The sequence below is a fragment of the Trichoderma camerunense genome (assembly GCF_050948025.1).
Source record: "Trichoderma camerunense strain CBS 138272 chromosome Unknown V8C40scaffold_2, whole genome shotgun sequence".
NCBI classification, from domain to species: domain Eukaryota; kingdom Fungi; phylum Ascomycota; class Sordariomycetes; order Hypocreales; family Hypocreaceae; genus Trichoderma; species Trichoderma camerunense.
In genome coordinates this window covers 1,898,176-1,912,998 of record NW_028145368.1, presented here as the reverse complement: position 1 = coordinate 1,912,998, position 14,823 = coordinate 1,898,176, and the positions used below count along the sequence as shown (strand labels likewise).

At 50.5% G+C, this 14,823-nt stretch overlaps 6 protein-coding genes across 6 annotated transcripts; 3 read left to right on the top strand and 3 right to left on the bottom strand.

The window, feature by feature from the left end:
• Positions 1–289: 289 nt before the first annotated feature.
• On the top strand, positions 290–3,064 carry V8C40DRAFT_282596 (uncharacterized protein; the record flags this gene model as incomplete). Its single annotated transcript, XM_083221814.1, has 1 exon — positions 290–3,064. One exon carries the CDS (start codon positions 290–292, stop codon positions 3,062–3,064), a length of 2,775 nt encoding a protein of 924 aa, XP_083078039.1.
• Positions 3,065–3,214: 150 nt separating this feature from the next.
• V8C40DRAFT_233356 (regulator of volume decrease after cellular swelling-domain-containing protein) lies at positions 3,215–4,423 on the bottom strand. Its single transcript, XM_083213343.1, has 2 exons — positions 4,124–4,423; positions 3,215–4,066 (listed from the first exon to the last, which is right to left on the bottom strand). Exons 1-2 carry the CDS (start codon positions 4,390–4,392, stop codon positions 3,448–3,450), a joined length of 888 nt encoding a protein of 295 aa, XP_083078038.1. The 5' UTR covers positions 4,393–4,423; the 3' UTR covers positions 3,215–3,447.
• Positions 4,424–4,650: 227 nt separating this feature from the next.
• V8C40DRAFT_99283 (uncharacterized protein) lies at positions 4,651–5,503 on the top strand. Its single transcript, XM_083223708.1, has 2 exons — positions 4,651–4,838; positions 4,899–5,503. The coding sequence occupies exons 1-2, from the start codon at positions 4,826–4,828 to the stop codon at positions 5,414–5,416; spliced, it is 531 nt and encodes a 176-aa protein (XP_083078037.1). The 5' UTR covers positions 4,651–4,825; the 3' UTR covers positions 5,417–5,503.
• A 1,198-nt stretch (positions 5,504–6,701) lies between these two features.
• V8C40DRAFT_261685 (copper acquisition factor BIM1-like domain-containing protein) lies at positions 6,702–7,616 on the top strand (the record flags this gene model as incomplete). The annotated part of the gene is made up of 3 exons (XM_083219291.1): positions 6,702–6,888; positions 6,959–7,030; positions 7,093–7,616. The coding sequence occupies 3 exons, from the start codon at positions 6,702–6,704 to the stop codon at positions 7,614–7,616; spliced, it is 783 nt and encodes a 260-aa protein (XP_083078036.1).
• Positions 7,617–7,771: 155 nt separating this feature from the next.
• Positions 7,772–10,174, bottom strand: V8C40DRAFT_233352 (ACT domain-containing protein). Its single transcript, XM_083213342.1, has 2 exons — positions 9,580–10,174; positions 7,772–9,420 (listed from the first exon to the last, which is right to left on the bottom strand). The coding sequence occupies exons 1-2, from the start codon at positions 9,601–9,603 to the stop codon at positions 8,272–8,274; spliced, it is 1,173 nt and encodes a 390-aa protein (XP_083078035.1). The 5' UTR covers positions 9,604–10,174; the 3' UTR covers positions 7,772–8,271.
• Positions 10,175–12,080: 1,906 nt separating this feature from the next.
• V8C40DRAFT_233345 (methyltransferase domain-containing protein) lies at positions 12,081–14,758 on the bottom strand. Its single transcript, XM_083213341.1, has one exon. It carries the CDS (start codon positions 14,354–14,356, stop codon positions 12,572–12,574), a length of 1,785 nt encoding a protein of 594 aa, XP_083078034.1. The 5' UTR covers positions 14,357–14,758; the 3' UTR covers positions 12,081–12,571.
• Between the last annotated feature and the right edge of the window lie 65 nt (positions 14,759–14,823).

Genomic DNA, 14,823 nt, shown 5'->3' with positions numbered 1-14,823 from the left:
GCGTATGGTGGTCTGAGTGGAATGGATCGGGCCAGGCAACGCATTCCTGAGATGCAGCAACAATCAAACTTCAAGCAATGGCCCTCTGCATTGCAAACGATGTTATTCTCCTAGAAACAACGACAAAAGGCCAAGGGCCCGAAACGCAATTGCTCCTGTTCTTCTGAATCCTTCTGCTTCCTGGCTCTTACACGCGTGCGCTTCTGGTCAGTATCCCAGTTCGCCTACGACACTGCCGTGTGATGAACTGAGGTGGAAGTCGTCGAATGACACTAACTGAGCAGCAAACATGAGCTACGCGACGCGCCTGGTCCGGCGGGATCCCGAGCATGTTGATCATCCCATAGGATTGGGATGGCTGCTTGCCATTGCTCTTTGCGGTGGCATTCTGCTTTTCACAACGGTTGGATTGCTTCTTGTCTGGTGGGTGAAGAAGAGTCGTGGTCCTGGACCGCAGATGGTTTATTCATTCGCGGCTCAAAACTATGGGCTACCGCCGTCGTCTTCGCGATTGACCAAGCGACGGCTTCTGGGGTCTGAATCGTTCTGCAAGCTATCCAGCCGAATTTCTAGCCGGTTTTCATTCGTTGGGCCACATGATGAACCGCCTCCGTTACCGACACATGAGAGCCTTCCGCTGCCTGAGAGGCGAAGAACTGTTTCAAGGGGCAGGAAGAGATCGAGGAGTTGGGTGGACGAGGACGATATGCACGGACCCAGGATGGCGAGGAACAAGAGGAACGCGCGAGACTCCTGGTTTGGGGGAGATGGCCGATTTACCATGGCGCCAACGCTTCCGAACGTTGCTGCTGTTCCGGAGGAAGTGGAAATGCAAGCTGAAGTGCCTCTGCATCATCCTCAGCCGAGATGGTTGCCACGCAGCCAGACTGAGCCGAGAATGGCTCCAATGTCGAACTCATCAATGCATTCTAATGGCGTGCCAACAGGAGCTGGACCACCGAGAATATCTGTTCCTCAGCCAGCACACGTACGACCTTCAGTGACGGACTCAGATCTCAAGGGCATCTTGCGATCAACCGAGCGGAGGCTCTCGGAGAAGAAATCACAGTCTCCCATTAAGGGATCCAGATCATCTGGTGTAAATGGATCACCTACAAAGACGATTCATAGCCATAGCAGCCAACGCACCACAGCATCTGGGAGATCGAGCGGCAGCCTTCGCGTGTCGGGAAGTCCACCTAAGAGAGGCCCATCTCAGAAAATAAGCGGCAATAACTCTACCAGCAGTGTTGGCAGTGCTGCGAATAGTCTCATTGCGGCAGCGACGCAAGAACTCAAACTTCCAGGGGGTTGTTCAAGTCCCAGTAAGGTCAGAGGCGCTCGACGAGAGCAGCAGCAGCAGCAGCAGCAGCAGCAGGAGCGGCGGATAGAGCCAACTGGAAGCTCTGACAGAACTCGAAACACAACTGATCAGTCACAAAGTCTGCAAAGACACAGCCCTCCACGAAACAGCCAACAGAGACAGAACACTCATATAGCGATGATGATGATTCCTCAGATGCAGACCACACAGATGCAATTCAACCATCTGCCATATCCGCAATTGCCTCCCCCGCAAGTACAGCATCACTCGATGCCACCACCACAGCAACGCCCCCCGCAAAGAAACCCCGAGCATCGTATGTCCTTTGACAGCGACAAATCGAGTTCGCTTTCCACTCTTTACAGCACAAACGAGCCGGAAGAAGAGAGACCCAGGCAAAGACAGGTGGATGACCCCTTTGTGGAAAAGGAGGGTCCTAGGAGGTGGCCAAGCTGGCAGGCACGGCAGCGCCCTGCAAATGTCGAGTTACAGAGGCGTGTAAAGACGCTCAGCTCACCGCTATTGACAAGATTTATAGCGGGCGAGCCCTCGTGTCCGCCGCCATTGAGGCCTCTCTCAGCGATGTCACCGCCTGATATGGGCTACGGGGGCTTGATGTCTCCCCTTCTGCTCGAACCACAATCGACAGAATATGAAACAAATGGCGGCGCCAACGGATCTGAATTTTCACAGATCCCGTATCTTCCTCAGGCTCCATCGGAAATTAGTTTCGTCTCGATGTCTGTTGATTCTGATGTGACCGAGGTGCCTGAGAATGAGACGGCCAGAGTTGACTGGATTAACAGCAGCGACTCGGCTTCATCTAGTCCCACGACACCGACAGGAAGATCGAAGTTCTCTGAAATGTCATCATCGTCATCCCCATACGACGAGCGAGAGATTATGTCCCTCTTGATGGCCACGGCACCGTCTCAGCGATCCTTGCCGCTGCCTCCGCCTAGCATCACAGGCCCAGATGGCAGCATCGTCACGATTCTTTCGCCAGCGCCACGAGGGGGTTTGATGAGACAAGCGTCCACCGCGAGCTCTACCTACACTTTGGAAAACTTCATTGCTGATCACCAAGCTGGTACACTAACGGCCTCGCCTTCTCATCCATCCATCCACGGCCCTCGACTCAGCAGCACCATCGCTGAACTGCGTCGCATGAATAGCGTGTTGAGTACATACAGCGTGGCGTCTTTGGCTTCAGCAATTGGTGAAGAGGGAGATTCACCTACTCTCCCAGCCTCGCTCAGCAGCAGTGGCAGCGGTGCGTTGGCGAAATCGCGGTCAATCCGCTTCAGCACCGCAAACATCGGCAGCAAACACTACCTCAACGTCGGAAACACAAAGTCTATGGTTACCTCCCGATACAGCACGCGGGGAGCACGGCACCGCCGCTCGGAAACTTGCCATTACGGCAAAGATTTCCAAGGGCTGGGGCTGCGGTTGTCCTGCATCTTGGACGAAGCGCTTGATTCCGAGCCGCAGATGCAGATGCAGCGACAGACGCAGAGCCTCAACCTCAGTTATAATAAACCTAGTGTCGAGATTATCGAAGGTATCTCGCCGAAGATGCTGAAGCAGAAAATTAGCCCCGTGGAGGAGCTTATTGAGGCGGAGCCGCAACTGGATCTGCGTCGAACGAGTATAGAGAGCTTGGGGCTCTATGATAAGGACGGGTTTTTGCTCAGCTCGCCGGAAAGAGACGCGAAGAAGAAACGCGTGAGGGCGTGAACGAGTGATGTCGAAGATTGTAATATTTGGATTTTCTTTACCTCTGTTTGGAAGACACGATGGTGAGGGATACTAATGTAATTGTGCGCAACAAATCTTTTTGGTTCTTTCTATGTTGAATACTATGAGATAAGTCAACGATGGAGTTTTGGGTAGATATAATATGTATATTAGTTGGTAGCGGCCTATGGCACCTTTAAATCTAATCTTTAGTTTTCCTTTGTTACAAAATCAACAATTTGATGTGTGATACTCACTAGCTTTTCATCCTCCATATATTGAGAAAAAGAAAATGAACAGGGGACCTATACAACCCCCTTATTTCTGACCTAAACGCCGTACCATCTTTCTCCAGTATCCAGTCTACTTGCAACAATCGCAGCTTACGCGCTGTCTCCATTGTCTACTCTTGGCCGCTTGCTTTCCGGATCCTCAGCTGAATCGTGTCCGTTGACATCATCTTCCTTCTCGAGCTCGTCTCGCGGGCGGGTTCTACCAGCTCCTTCTCCAAGCTCCTCAGTCTCTTCTTCTTCCTCCTGCTCTCCACCTATCCAATTGCCATCCGCGTCAAAGTACTCGTGGACATTATCCGCTGTGATCCAACCGCCGCTACCAGGCATAGGAGGTGGCAGGCCTCCATCTGAGACGCCGCGCAAAACGCCAGTGAAACCCTCAATGGCTTCGTGACCTGCGTTTCCCTCAAAGACAATGCGGTCATATTCATTCTCGTCGTCTTCCTCGTTTTCGGGGTCGGGATGCAAATCGGAGCAATTGGCCATGGCGTCGTACAGCTGTTGCGCCGAATTGGCTTCGGATGAAGTTGGTGGGATGATGGTAAGCTCGACAGTTTGAAAGTCGGTGTCGTCGCTGCCGCCGTCGGCGAGGTCAAGCTGCATCCAGACAGCTTGCGAGCTATCGACCGTTTTAAGAGCGTGAATAGAGATGGAAGGGTAGGGAATCGAGACGCCGGCTTCAGCTTGGTGGCTGAAGATGATGAAGTTTCTAGCTGCAGGTTAATAACCACACCAACACTCAGACAAACAAGGATGAAGGACGCACTCTGAAGTCGCAAAAACGTCGATAGTCTGCTCCGCTAGCTCCTCGGCAGCTTCTCCGTCATTTGAGTCGTTTGGTGCCGCAGCAGTATCTTGGGGAAAGACGGCCAGGCTGCCGCATTGTGACCGTGGGATTGTCGCCTTTGCGCCAGCAAGATGGTAGTGTAGAATTGGCTTTCCATCGGTAAAGGATTCAGGAGTCTGTGACTGGTACTCTGCCAGGGGCGTGTAGTCTGCCTCTGCGGGCGGCGATCGAATTGTTGTCGGCAGCATGATTGACTTGTGGTGGTTAGCTGTTGAGCTGAGCTTGGGATGTGCAAGGCGGAAAAAGAGTCGAGATCGTGGGGTAGCTGCATCTTGCTGCCTTATCGATACCGTCTTTAGCCTGGGAAGCCTGGTATAGCGACGTGGGGCCAGTGATGACACGCCCGCTCAGCGCTGCAGCGAGACCGCCGACTTTAGACTTTGGACTTTGCAATGCTTCGTTCCAGCTGAGATACCCAACCTGCCTATACCAATCGTCAACACCAAGAGTCTTGGAGTCTTCTGAATCATTTGCCCTGCCCTTTGAATTTCTAGGAAAAACTTTGATCCTCTGCAGCCTCATTGTTACCGCTAGCATTATCGGAACCTTCGACACCCCTCAGCTTTTAAGGCGGCATCTTGCCTTGACTACGTCCGCTTCCTTTCTTGCTAGCAGCAGAATATGCACAGCAACCGTGAGTCAGTCCAGTGCTGCCTAATTCACCGAAATACAGACGCTGATAGAAAAGCCATAGGGGCACATCACCTGCTTGAACAGGTCCCTCTAACCGTATCGCCCTTCGTCTCTCTTCCGACTGCCACTACACTCTCGTACAATTACAAGACGATGCCTTCCAACATTCCCCCCTCACCATTGGGCATCCCCAATGCATCAGACGACCCTTCTTCACAGCCAAAGCCAAAATACGTGGTCTCAAATTCCGGGCATGCCGCCCATCCCGACGACATCATTGCGTCTTGCCGGGCGCTGCAGGCACACATTTCGAAAATGCAGGAGGATGCGGACAGGGACCTGAGGGAGCTGGAGGAGCGTATAAGAGAGAGAGAACTTGCCGAGAAGAGACGGTTGGCGCCGGGATGGCTGGATAGTGATGCACGGCTGCTGGAGCCTGAAAGAACCGGGCCAGCTCCTCATTTGGAGCCGAGTCCGCCGACGTCCCTGGGGCAAAGCGACCAAGGCGGTAGTGGGGATATCTCCAGCGATGAAGGCGCTCAGCTGGATCGAGCCTTTGGTGATATGGCGTTGAGATAGATGTGACTTGTTTTTAGGGCTGGCATATCTTTTCTTTTCTTTCCTTTGTTTGGGGGTTTGTAATGGTTACTTATGATACATGGACAATAACTGGATAGCTTTTTGATGTTTGCTAATGAGATTTATATATTACATTTTCGCATTCATACCACTCTGCTCATATAACGGCGAGAATGAAACTCTCGTTAAGTCGAGCAGTCTGGAGAAGCATTAGTAATCTCTACGGTGTTTCCCTACTTGGGGTCATCGAACATGGAAATAATGCTACCTTCCTTACTGGCGAGGGGCTTTCGATTGCGTCCTTGGACTATTGACAAGAGTATACAACTACATCACTAATAAGAATATTCATCTACCAGATCTAATATGATCGCATGATCGCTACCAAATAGGTACTAAGTTGTACGGAGTAAAGCTACTATACTAGGTACCTAGAATGGAGTTTTACGATGCGCTATGCAAGCCAACTTGAGTCGCTCAGGCTTCTCAAAATACCAAAAGTCTATCGAAGTAACTCGCGATGAGGATGATATTACGCCGAAAAAGATGTACTCTCGTGTATATACTTTTGCTGTATCGTTGGTGGCTGGTCGATATGACCCCTGGTTTTGACTCGCCCTAGAGTACCTAGGATAGAAGAGGGGCTATAAAAAGAATTGCTCACACGCTACAAATACATCTTTTACACTTTGAATTTGATAAAGTACAAGTATATAAAGTACTACTTGATAGCTCTATTAAGTCACATCGAAAGCATCTTCTGGTATATTTACCTGGGAACGCATCCAAAGCTGCGTATTTGAGCCAGGGAATATCTGCTAACCGTCTAGATGATAGGAGAGACTTCTGCTACGTCTGCTTCCCCTTTAGTCTTGAGAGAACGTATCTTCGAGATGAGAGTCAAATATTTGGAATCTCATCTGTTGATACATACAATGATGTACTCCTCTACTTGTCCTAGTAAGATGCGCCCCTGAAAGAGAGTTTGTGTACCTTAACCTAGACGCTATTCGGACCGTCGAGACGAGAGTTGGGGCTTAGAAATAAAGTTGAAGTATAAGGTACCGAGCCTTATCTACGGCTACAGCAAGTCATCGTTGTAAAGAGACAGGTTCGATGCGTTAATGCAGTGGCCTGAGTCTAATGACTATAAGGGTGGAGGATATCCCCTCTTCCTCGTGGAGGCGTTTCCTAATGACGCTCAACTCCGTTTAATCTCTCCATCTATCTACTAAGTATCCAAAGACAACTCAAAGACTATAACCCAGACGTTATCATACTCAACATGTCTCGTTTCATCTTGCTGTCGATAGCCATATTGGCCTTTATTGGTATGGCATCCGCAGAAATGGCACTGAGTGGCCCGGCGTCCTTTGGATGGCCACCACCAAGAGTATGGGAAGATGCCTATGAGGATAAAGCTCCCTGTGGATCTCTCGAAGATCCAGAGAGCAGAACAAACTTTACCCTCCGTACGTTCCATTGACTCCATGATATAATGAGAGAGATTTCACAGTCACGATGTGTTCTAACCCACGATAGATAAAGGACATGTGCTTATTTTCACGCAAGCCAAGGCTTGGAGAGTTAAGCTAGGTGTTTCGTACACATCACGTATGTAAATGCTTCCAAACATCATGTATCTTGTTCTTTGATTAACGTCAAACGATTAACAGATCCCAACACGTTGGATGACTTCCAACCCATGATGAAATACGTATGGATCGACGAGGTCGACGCCGGCGTCACCTGCATCAACGTCCCTGACGCTCCAATGTACGTCAAAGCCGGCACTAAAGCCACGATACAGCTCTCATACAGGAGCGACCATGGCTCTTTTTCTGACAACGTCACCCTCTACACATGTGCCGACATCACCTACGTCAAACCCAAAGATGTCCCCTATAAGATCCCCTGTTTCAATACAACACAACCAAAGGATCACTTCGTGACTCTTCCACCCGGGCCCAAGTTCCCTCCTCTGAAGCACCCTCTCAAAGAGTTCCCGCTAGCGGCAAACGAAAGCATCACGCCGGACACGAAGAGTCATGGAATTCCCAAGTGGGCGATTCCTCTGGCTGGCGTCGCAATCGCATTTGTTGCGACCCTTTTTATATTTTTAGTATTTAAGTACGTAGTTATACCACGAAGACACCGACAATTGATGGAGATCATAAAACGGCGGACAAACAGGATCTAATAAGCAGGCCGGCAAATTGAGATATCCATTACGGATGCCGAAGCATCTTAGAAGATTGAAGCCGCAAGGTTTGTAATTAAGTAGCATAAGAGTAGGAGTTCAAGGAAGCACTGCTTTGCAAGAGTCGGAACACCTCAGGGTGAATAATATTGGAGTACGGGTTGAATAAGGTAAAGATATAGCTACAACATTGAAATTATGTATTCGAATCCCATCAGCTCGTGAGAGAAGTGGATGGGACAAAATACAGTTACAACATTGAAATTATATATTTGAATTCCATCAGCTCGCGAGAGTAGCGAAAGTATATCCCGTATCAACCCTATAGAGCAAAGGAGCAAAAATCAAGTTGGTATCTCACAATGGCACACGCAGCTCTGTACAAATTCAACGCCCAAAGACACCAGCCGACCAACCGACAACCTGAGCCACTCACACTCTTGAGATTTTAGCCAGAACCTTACCCCTCCTTTTTTCGATCTCCCCCATACTCTCATATTAACATACGTCTAATGAAACAAAAGAAAACTTAACGTGTTCACCGTTTTAGGTTTCTCGTTGTCCCGCCTCAAGAGGGGGGATGACAAGATGGGAAACCAAGGAGATGGTCAAAAATAACAAATACTTAGGAATACATATGTAAGAGCGTATGGTCTCATGATCCCTTGGTGAGCAATGGATTCAAAATCTCCAATGCTCGTATCGATTGCACTCGTGATAAGATGACAGTGCCGGCACGAGAAGTGGAGAGATAGGACAGCTCTGAACTCTCGGCCATGTCTGTGCCCTTGACTAGTCGCCCTGCAACGCCGCAAACAATACCGGTGGACTCGGATGACAGGCCGCCTAGATCGAGGAAGATGGGGATCAAGACGCCCTCGGTGTCACCGACTAATGAGTCGTCAAAATTTGGCAGCAGGGCTTTGTCAAGCAGAAGAGACGGGGGATCATCCTGGGCAAGGGTGAGAGACAAGAATCTAGGCTGCGAGACGAGCGCAGATACGATACACGTATAGAGTTTTGTGTCAACATGGCTTATCCAAGAACGACGGTAGTCTGTCGAGCTCTTTCGGCTCATGGACGGCCGATGGCCGTAAGCGTTGGTGAGGGGCGATATTTCGCGGCCGGAGCACTGGACGAGCTCCAGGTCCGGCTCAACGCGGGCTTTTACGTCGTGCTTCAAGAGGAGCTTAAAGGTCCGTGCTTGAAGCTCGTCATCGTTGGAAGGGGGTGGGGTGCTGGGTGGTTTCTGAGACAGGTCGGTGTCTGAGCTGTTGGGGGCGTACATGGACGGGTTGACAAAGTTGGACTGGTTCTCTGAGAGCTCGAATCCCTTGGCTAACAGGGCCTGCACGACTTTTTGCTTCTCCTTGGTGGGGACAAGGATGAAGTCGGAATAATAGGTAGTGATGAAGAAGATGGGAATGTTTGCGAAAGCCAGCGGTGAGCTGAGCTCCATGACACGGCCGCCGGGATCCAAGCCAGCACTTGTTACGGCGAGGATCATGTATGTGTCTTTGTAGAGTTTGACGGTGTTTTTTAGGGGTTTCGGCAGAGCGTTGAGGGCAGGCTCAAAGACGTTCTTGGCCCATGAGCTGTGACAGACGACGGAGCACTCGATTGGAGTGATGCTAATGTTGAGGAAGCCATGTTGGTAGTCTGTGGTAAGGCCTTCGAGCTCGTATTCTCTCGAATCGCGAGTGAAGTTGAGGCTCTGGGTTTGTGGTAGGAGAATGCGCAGGAGAGGCTGCAGGAGAGTTGGGTAGAGGTCGAGGGGGATGTGGATGAGGGTGTAAGTGCCTTCCTACAGAGCGAAGCATAGTCAGTATCAATTGAGCCTTATACTTGCAGTGTGGAAAGAATAACAATCGCAAATGTCGTAGGAAGCAAGACAAAAGAAGAAGATGCAGTCGAGGGATGTTGTGCAAGAGGGGGTCAGCATGACATGCTAGTGCCGACTTACAAGGAATGAGACTTGAGCGTTCATTGTGATTTTGAGCTCCTCCGCCAACAACAAAAAAGTAGACAGTCACCGATATACAGTAGAGGAATGGGACCCCAAGAGAAGCTATATGAAGGAATATAGCTGTCGTGTGTCTCGTGGGCACCGCAATTGTCGTGATGGCGCAATAACTGTCGTTATCGACGTTCGGCTCTCCAGTTCCGATATGGCAGCAAGTCACAGCCGACGTAATCCTGGGACAAGACAGCAGGGGGGGTTCCCTGCTGGTGCAAGTCCCAGAGAGCGAACGAGATGGCGGTTGCGCAAGAGCACAAGATGTTTGGCAGTACCGAGAACAAGACAGAGAGGAGAGGAGAGGATCAAGTAGCCGAGGGTAAGAAAAAAAAAGACGAAAAGAACTGAAGATAAAGTCTGTCGCGATAAAGGAAATAAGTCGAGGCGAGTCAGTCAGTCGGAGCGCCGTAAATCGGGGGAGAGGGCGCTGATAAGTGATAAGGCAGGTTTACGTTTGGCGGAGGGACAATGGAGCTTGCACTGATAACGCTGGGCCAGTCTTACTGAGTGGGTAATGTTACGATAGGGAAGACGAGACAGGACGTCGGTCAAAAGAAAAAACGAGGGACCTGCTGCGTCTATATATATGAAAACGTGCCTAAGTGAACCTAGAGCCGTAGGGATTGGGTGGTAAAATAGCAACCGACGGTGTGCGAAGGCGTGGGCTGCGGCAAGGTCCCCCGTTCCGAGCGATTGGAAGCATTCGATGGATTGGAATCGAGAACGTCGGGGTATTAATTGCAATGGCGTAATTAGCATTTACAGTGCAGTGCTCGGCCCTGTTGGACTCAAAAGACGCCGCCAGTTTAGTGCAGGTACTCGGTGCTAAAGCGGTACAGGACCTTGGCATCCAGTAACAGGAATAAAGTATCCATCGACGGGGAATCATCATAATCATGCCACAAAGCACAACAGATGGATGGCAACGCAATTGTCCTCTGAGTCTCTGACTGACTGCTAGACACATTCGACCATCATTGATCCACGGGGGTTAGACGCCACGAGCAGGGAACAGGCAAGGTCCCCCCACACACAAAATAGGGAGGACCCTGGAACGCCTTAATCGCGACAGCCCATTCGAGCATTCGTGCAGGGAGCGGAGCGGGGAGCCGTTGGAAGCCCGGCAAGGTGCTTGACAAAAACCTGGGGTTTCCCGAGGCTCTGGCGATGCCGTTACATGAGCTGTACTACGGCGGCTGCTTGCCTGGCGCTGCGGTTGGGCTGTACTACCCAGGTAAATGGAATGACATCCATGGATCCATGGGGTGGACGAAGCACCAACTTGGCAAACCACCTACTGCAACCTCTTCCAGTACTGGCAAGCCTCTGTATGTACAATGCGCTGGCACTCGTCCTCCTCTCCAACCTCTCTCTGTCTCTCTCTCGCTTCTCCTCTTCTTTGCCTCTAACCTGCAAGCGGAAGAACGGGTCAAGCCCCAATCCCAGTACGGAGGTATTTTGGCACCAAGCAGCGGCCGCAAAGGAACCCCCCAAGTCAAGTTCAAGAAGGGACAAGTTTTGGCAAAAAGCAGGGAGAGGCGAAGGCGTCTAGCTGCGTGACAGGGCCCGTTTGTCAGTCGCTGCCATGACGCAGGTGACGGCCGCCGTGATTGGAGTATGGTGATGTGATGGCTATGCGGATGATGGGTGGCACGGTTCAGGTCCAAGGAAGCGGCTTCATCAGCTCGATGCTAACTGGCGGCCAAGATTTCCGCCAACGCAGCAGCCCGTGTCATAAACAAGACACAAGAACACACTTAGCCTACGCCGTTCGAGGCCATCGTGACCACGGGTCGGCGTTTCAGCCTTTCCCACGATCCATGCTGCCTCGTTTCGCCCAATCACCGTCGGCGCGGTTGTAGTCGCTGCTAACTGCCAATGTACAATTGTTGATCCTGCTGCCTCCGCGTTAAGGCTGACGAGTTGGTGTGGTGATATATATTCATCAAGCCATCATTTTGTCCACCTCCCAGCTCCGCCAGCCAGGCTCGCGGCTTTCATTCGACCATGGACACTTTCTAGACGGTCCACGGGGCGCGCCACCAGCGTCACCTCGGGGCTGAAGCAAGCAAGCTTTTCCCCCATCAAAAGGACCGTTAGTTTGCTCGTTGCCTCCTAATTTTTCTTGTGTCTGCCTCTACTTGTGGCAGAGGGGCTGATGTCAGCCCTGCGTGGTAGGCTGACCTGTCAATTTTTTCTTCATTCTTCTTTGTTCAACGGCCGTTTCCACAAACATCACGTCAATTCATGGTAGTGTATTAGTGATGAGGCGCCACTACGGTGGAATCTCGCCAATTGTCCCCCGCTTCGGCTCTGTTGTAACTTGTGTAGGCGGTTATCTGCTGTAATCGTGAGGTAGATGAGATGATTTTCGGGGTCTTGTTGCCCATCCTTGTCTCACTTCCATTGGCCCAGACCCTTTATCCACTCCACACATCATATCAACTGTACGAAAGCGGTAACCGAGCTCTTCGGAACATCTCGCAATCTCATTATGAGAGCCATATTGCGCATTATTCTCTTTAATACGATATTCGTTTGAATTGTTTAAGTCGTCATTTCTTAAAAGTAAAAATGACTTGTCTATCACCAAGTAGCGCAGCTGCCTCCACGGCCGCTGGTATGGATGGAGGCCAATAATTACCTATCATAGTATACTAAAGATAATCAGCAGTGGAGGGGAACTTTGCAACTCTCTAGTAATTAATGCCTCGAAATCGATAGATTAACGGCAACAGATTCCAAAGCGCCCGGCGGCATAGACTACCGAGAGAGCATTTCTTGCTTTTCCTCGGCAGATGCAATGCAACTCTCCCAATCTGAACAACACCAAGACAAACACGCCACTCAATATATCCCCATCAGTTCATGATGCCATCACAGCCGAGCCGTCTCCCGTTTCCGCAAGCGAACCGCCCGGTCCGTCCCTGAACCCTGATTAAACACCATCCTTCTTAACTCCAACAACCACCAGATTCCGTGGGCTCTCGCCATAGTCAAACACCGTCTCCACCCAGGCATGCTTGACGACGTCGTCGTGCTCCTTTAGGAACGTCCACCGGTCTGCCACGATGAGCGATTCCACCACCGCCGCGCTCAGGGCCATCAGAGACCAAATTACGCACAGCTCCTTCTTCCGCGGCTCGTACATGGCCTCGTACTTTTCGATTTCGGCATCGGATATGTCTGCCATCTTGTCATTCATCACGCCCGCGTACTGCTTGTATTCCGTGCTCGTCGTCAGCTTCTCCACGGCTCCACGCACGTAGGCCTTGAACGATCCGTAGCAGCTTTTGCGGAGTGATCCAATCACCACGGGGTTCGTGCTCATGTTGAAGGGGCTTGCTTGCTCTTCGTTTTGGTCCTCTTTGACGGAGTCGTCGTGCCACACGCGGCTTACCACGCCACGGTCTAGGAATATCCGTTGCAGAACAGCACGGAAGAAGTGTCTGGTGAAGAAGCCCTCGCTTTCTACTCGTGTCCAATTCTGTGGCGCCTGGCAGGCCATCATACGAGCCGTGATGTTGAGACGGATGCCATCACCCTGGTAAGACGAAAACTGCTGGCTCATGGGGAAGCCCTGTGGATCTCTCTTTTCAGATTCGCGCACAATCCGGCCGTTGAGAGCCTGGAGACTAGGTCGTAGGTAGGGCTGCTTATAACTCGGAGGACCCAGTTTCTCCGTCAGGAGGTTGTAGCAGCAGCCGACAATCGCAACAGCTCGTATATCAGGATTCATGATGAGAGATCGAATGCCGTAGTGGGACAGATTGCCGCAGGAATGGATAGAGACGGCCATGAGATTGAGGTCTTCCTCAGATCCATCCTTGAGCTTTCTGTGCTCGATGCCCTCTATGACCTCTGAGAGGTCACCACTATCCAGTCTTCCCGAGATGTATTGAACACCGCCTTTCCCTGCTTCAGCCACGTATTCTGCTTCGTGGATGTTCATGGGCTGGAACTCAAATTCCTCAGTCCCTTCAACCTGCTTGATAGCTGCCTGTACTGCTTCTTGGTTCTTTTGCTCCTCTGGGCTGAGAGTTTCCAATGCTTTGTTCCACATCTTTTTATTCCTCTTCATCTTGGGCCGAATCGCCAGCTTGGATGTCAGATCATACACCTTGGCTGCTGTGACATTGTGATCTCTGCCTTCTACAGCTACAACGTGGCGGTTATAAGGCTCGCAGGCGAGAGCTCGACCAAGATAATTCTGACCACTACCAAAGTCCACGAAGTGGGATATCTCACTACCTGTCTGTTGCGAAATATCCTCCGAGAGGGTGTCAATGTAGTCTGCGAAATTGACAACCTCGTGAATTTTCTTAGGCTTCATTCCAACGGAGACTGATTTTGGTAGAACCGGCAGTTTCTGCTGTCGTGGTGTAAAATCTCTCCTTAGAGAGAATCTCCTCAGTGCCTTAACGTACTCAATCAGGCTTTCTGGTGGTTCTTGGCCCGGCTCAAAGCTGAGAGTATCCAAATCGTCTCTTAAAAAGAGATCCAACGTCTTCATAATATCATATGACAATAGAAATCCTTTCCATTCGTCTGGCAATGCTGAGTGGAAGATGCCCGGATCCGAGGTGAAGAAGTCAAGAATATGAACGCCTCCGCAGAGAATCTGGAACACATCTGTATTCCGTGCAAACTCTAAAAGAGCCTCAATATACTCCTCTGGCGTCGAAAATTCTTCGCTGCATGGCAGCGGCCGAGTTGGTATCATGGTGGTTGCTGTCAATGAACCACACTGGGCTTACCCTGTATGATGTTGGACAAAGATAGAGAGTAAGTAGAATCTGAGATGATAATAAATTCTCTAAGAGTCCCTTCTCCCGTTTTATAATATGTCTCTTGCCACTGGTATGGCGAAAGGAGCGTGTTGACGTTGAGATGTTGGTGTTGAAAATTGAATCGTAAAAAAAAAATCAACCCAAGATGTCGAGTTTTTCTGAGAGAGAGAGTGACAAATCGTCTAGCTAGCAGAAGCCCAAGCAAATATCAGGGCAGAAAGCACTTTCTTTTTCCCAAATCAATTCTTAGACAGTCATAAAGTCGTGATATGCTGCGTCAAGTCTCAATCGTTGCCGGGTTGGTGTAAAAGATGTCCATTAGATTTTCAGGCCGTTCTCATTGGTGCTGGCCGACTGGCGCCTCACCGAAAAGGTACGTACCGCCACCCTTGGCTCACCT

Bases quoted from the DNA above. Each gene is read 5' to 3' on its own strand.
- V8C40DRAFT_233356 (XM_083213343.1), bottom strand. From the start codon at position 4,392: ATGCTGCCGACAACAATTCGATCGCCGCCCGCAGAGGCAGACTACACG. The intron at 4,067-4,123 runs GTGCGTCCTTCA...ACCTGCAGCTAG, and splicing joins GACGTTTTTGCGACTTCAGA to AAACTTCATCATCTTCAGCC.
- V8C40DRAFT_233352 (XM_083213342.1), bottom strand. From the start codon at position 9,603: ATGAACGCTCAAGTCTCATTCCTT. The intron at 9,421-9,579 runs GTAAGTCGGCAC...TTCGCTCTGTAG, and splicing joins ACGCTCAAGTCTCATTCCTT to GAAGGCACTTACACCCTCAT.
- V8C40DRAFT_233345 (XM_083213341.1), bottom strand. From the start codon at position 14,356: ATGATACCAACTCGGCCGCTGCCATGCAGCGAAGAATTTTCGACGCCA.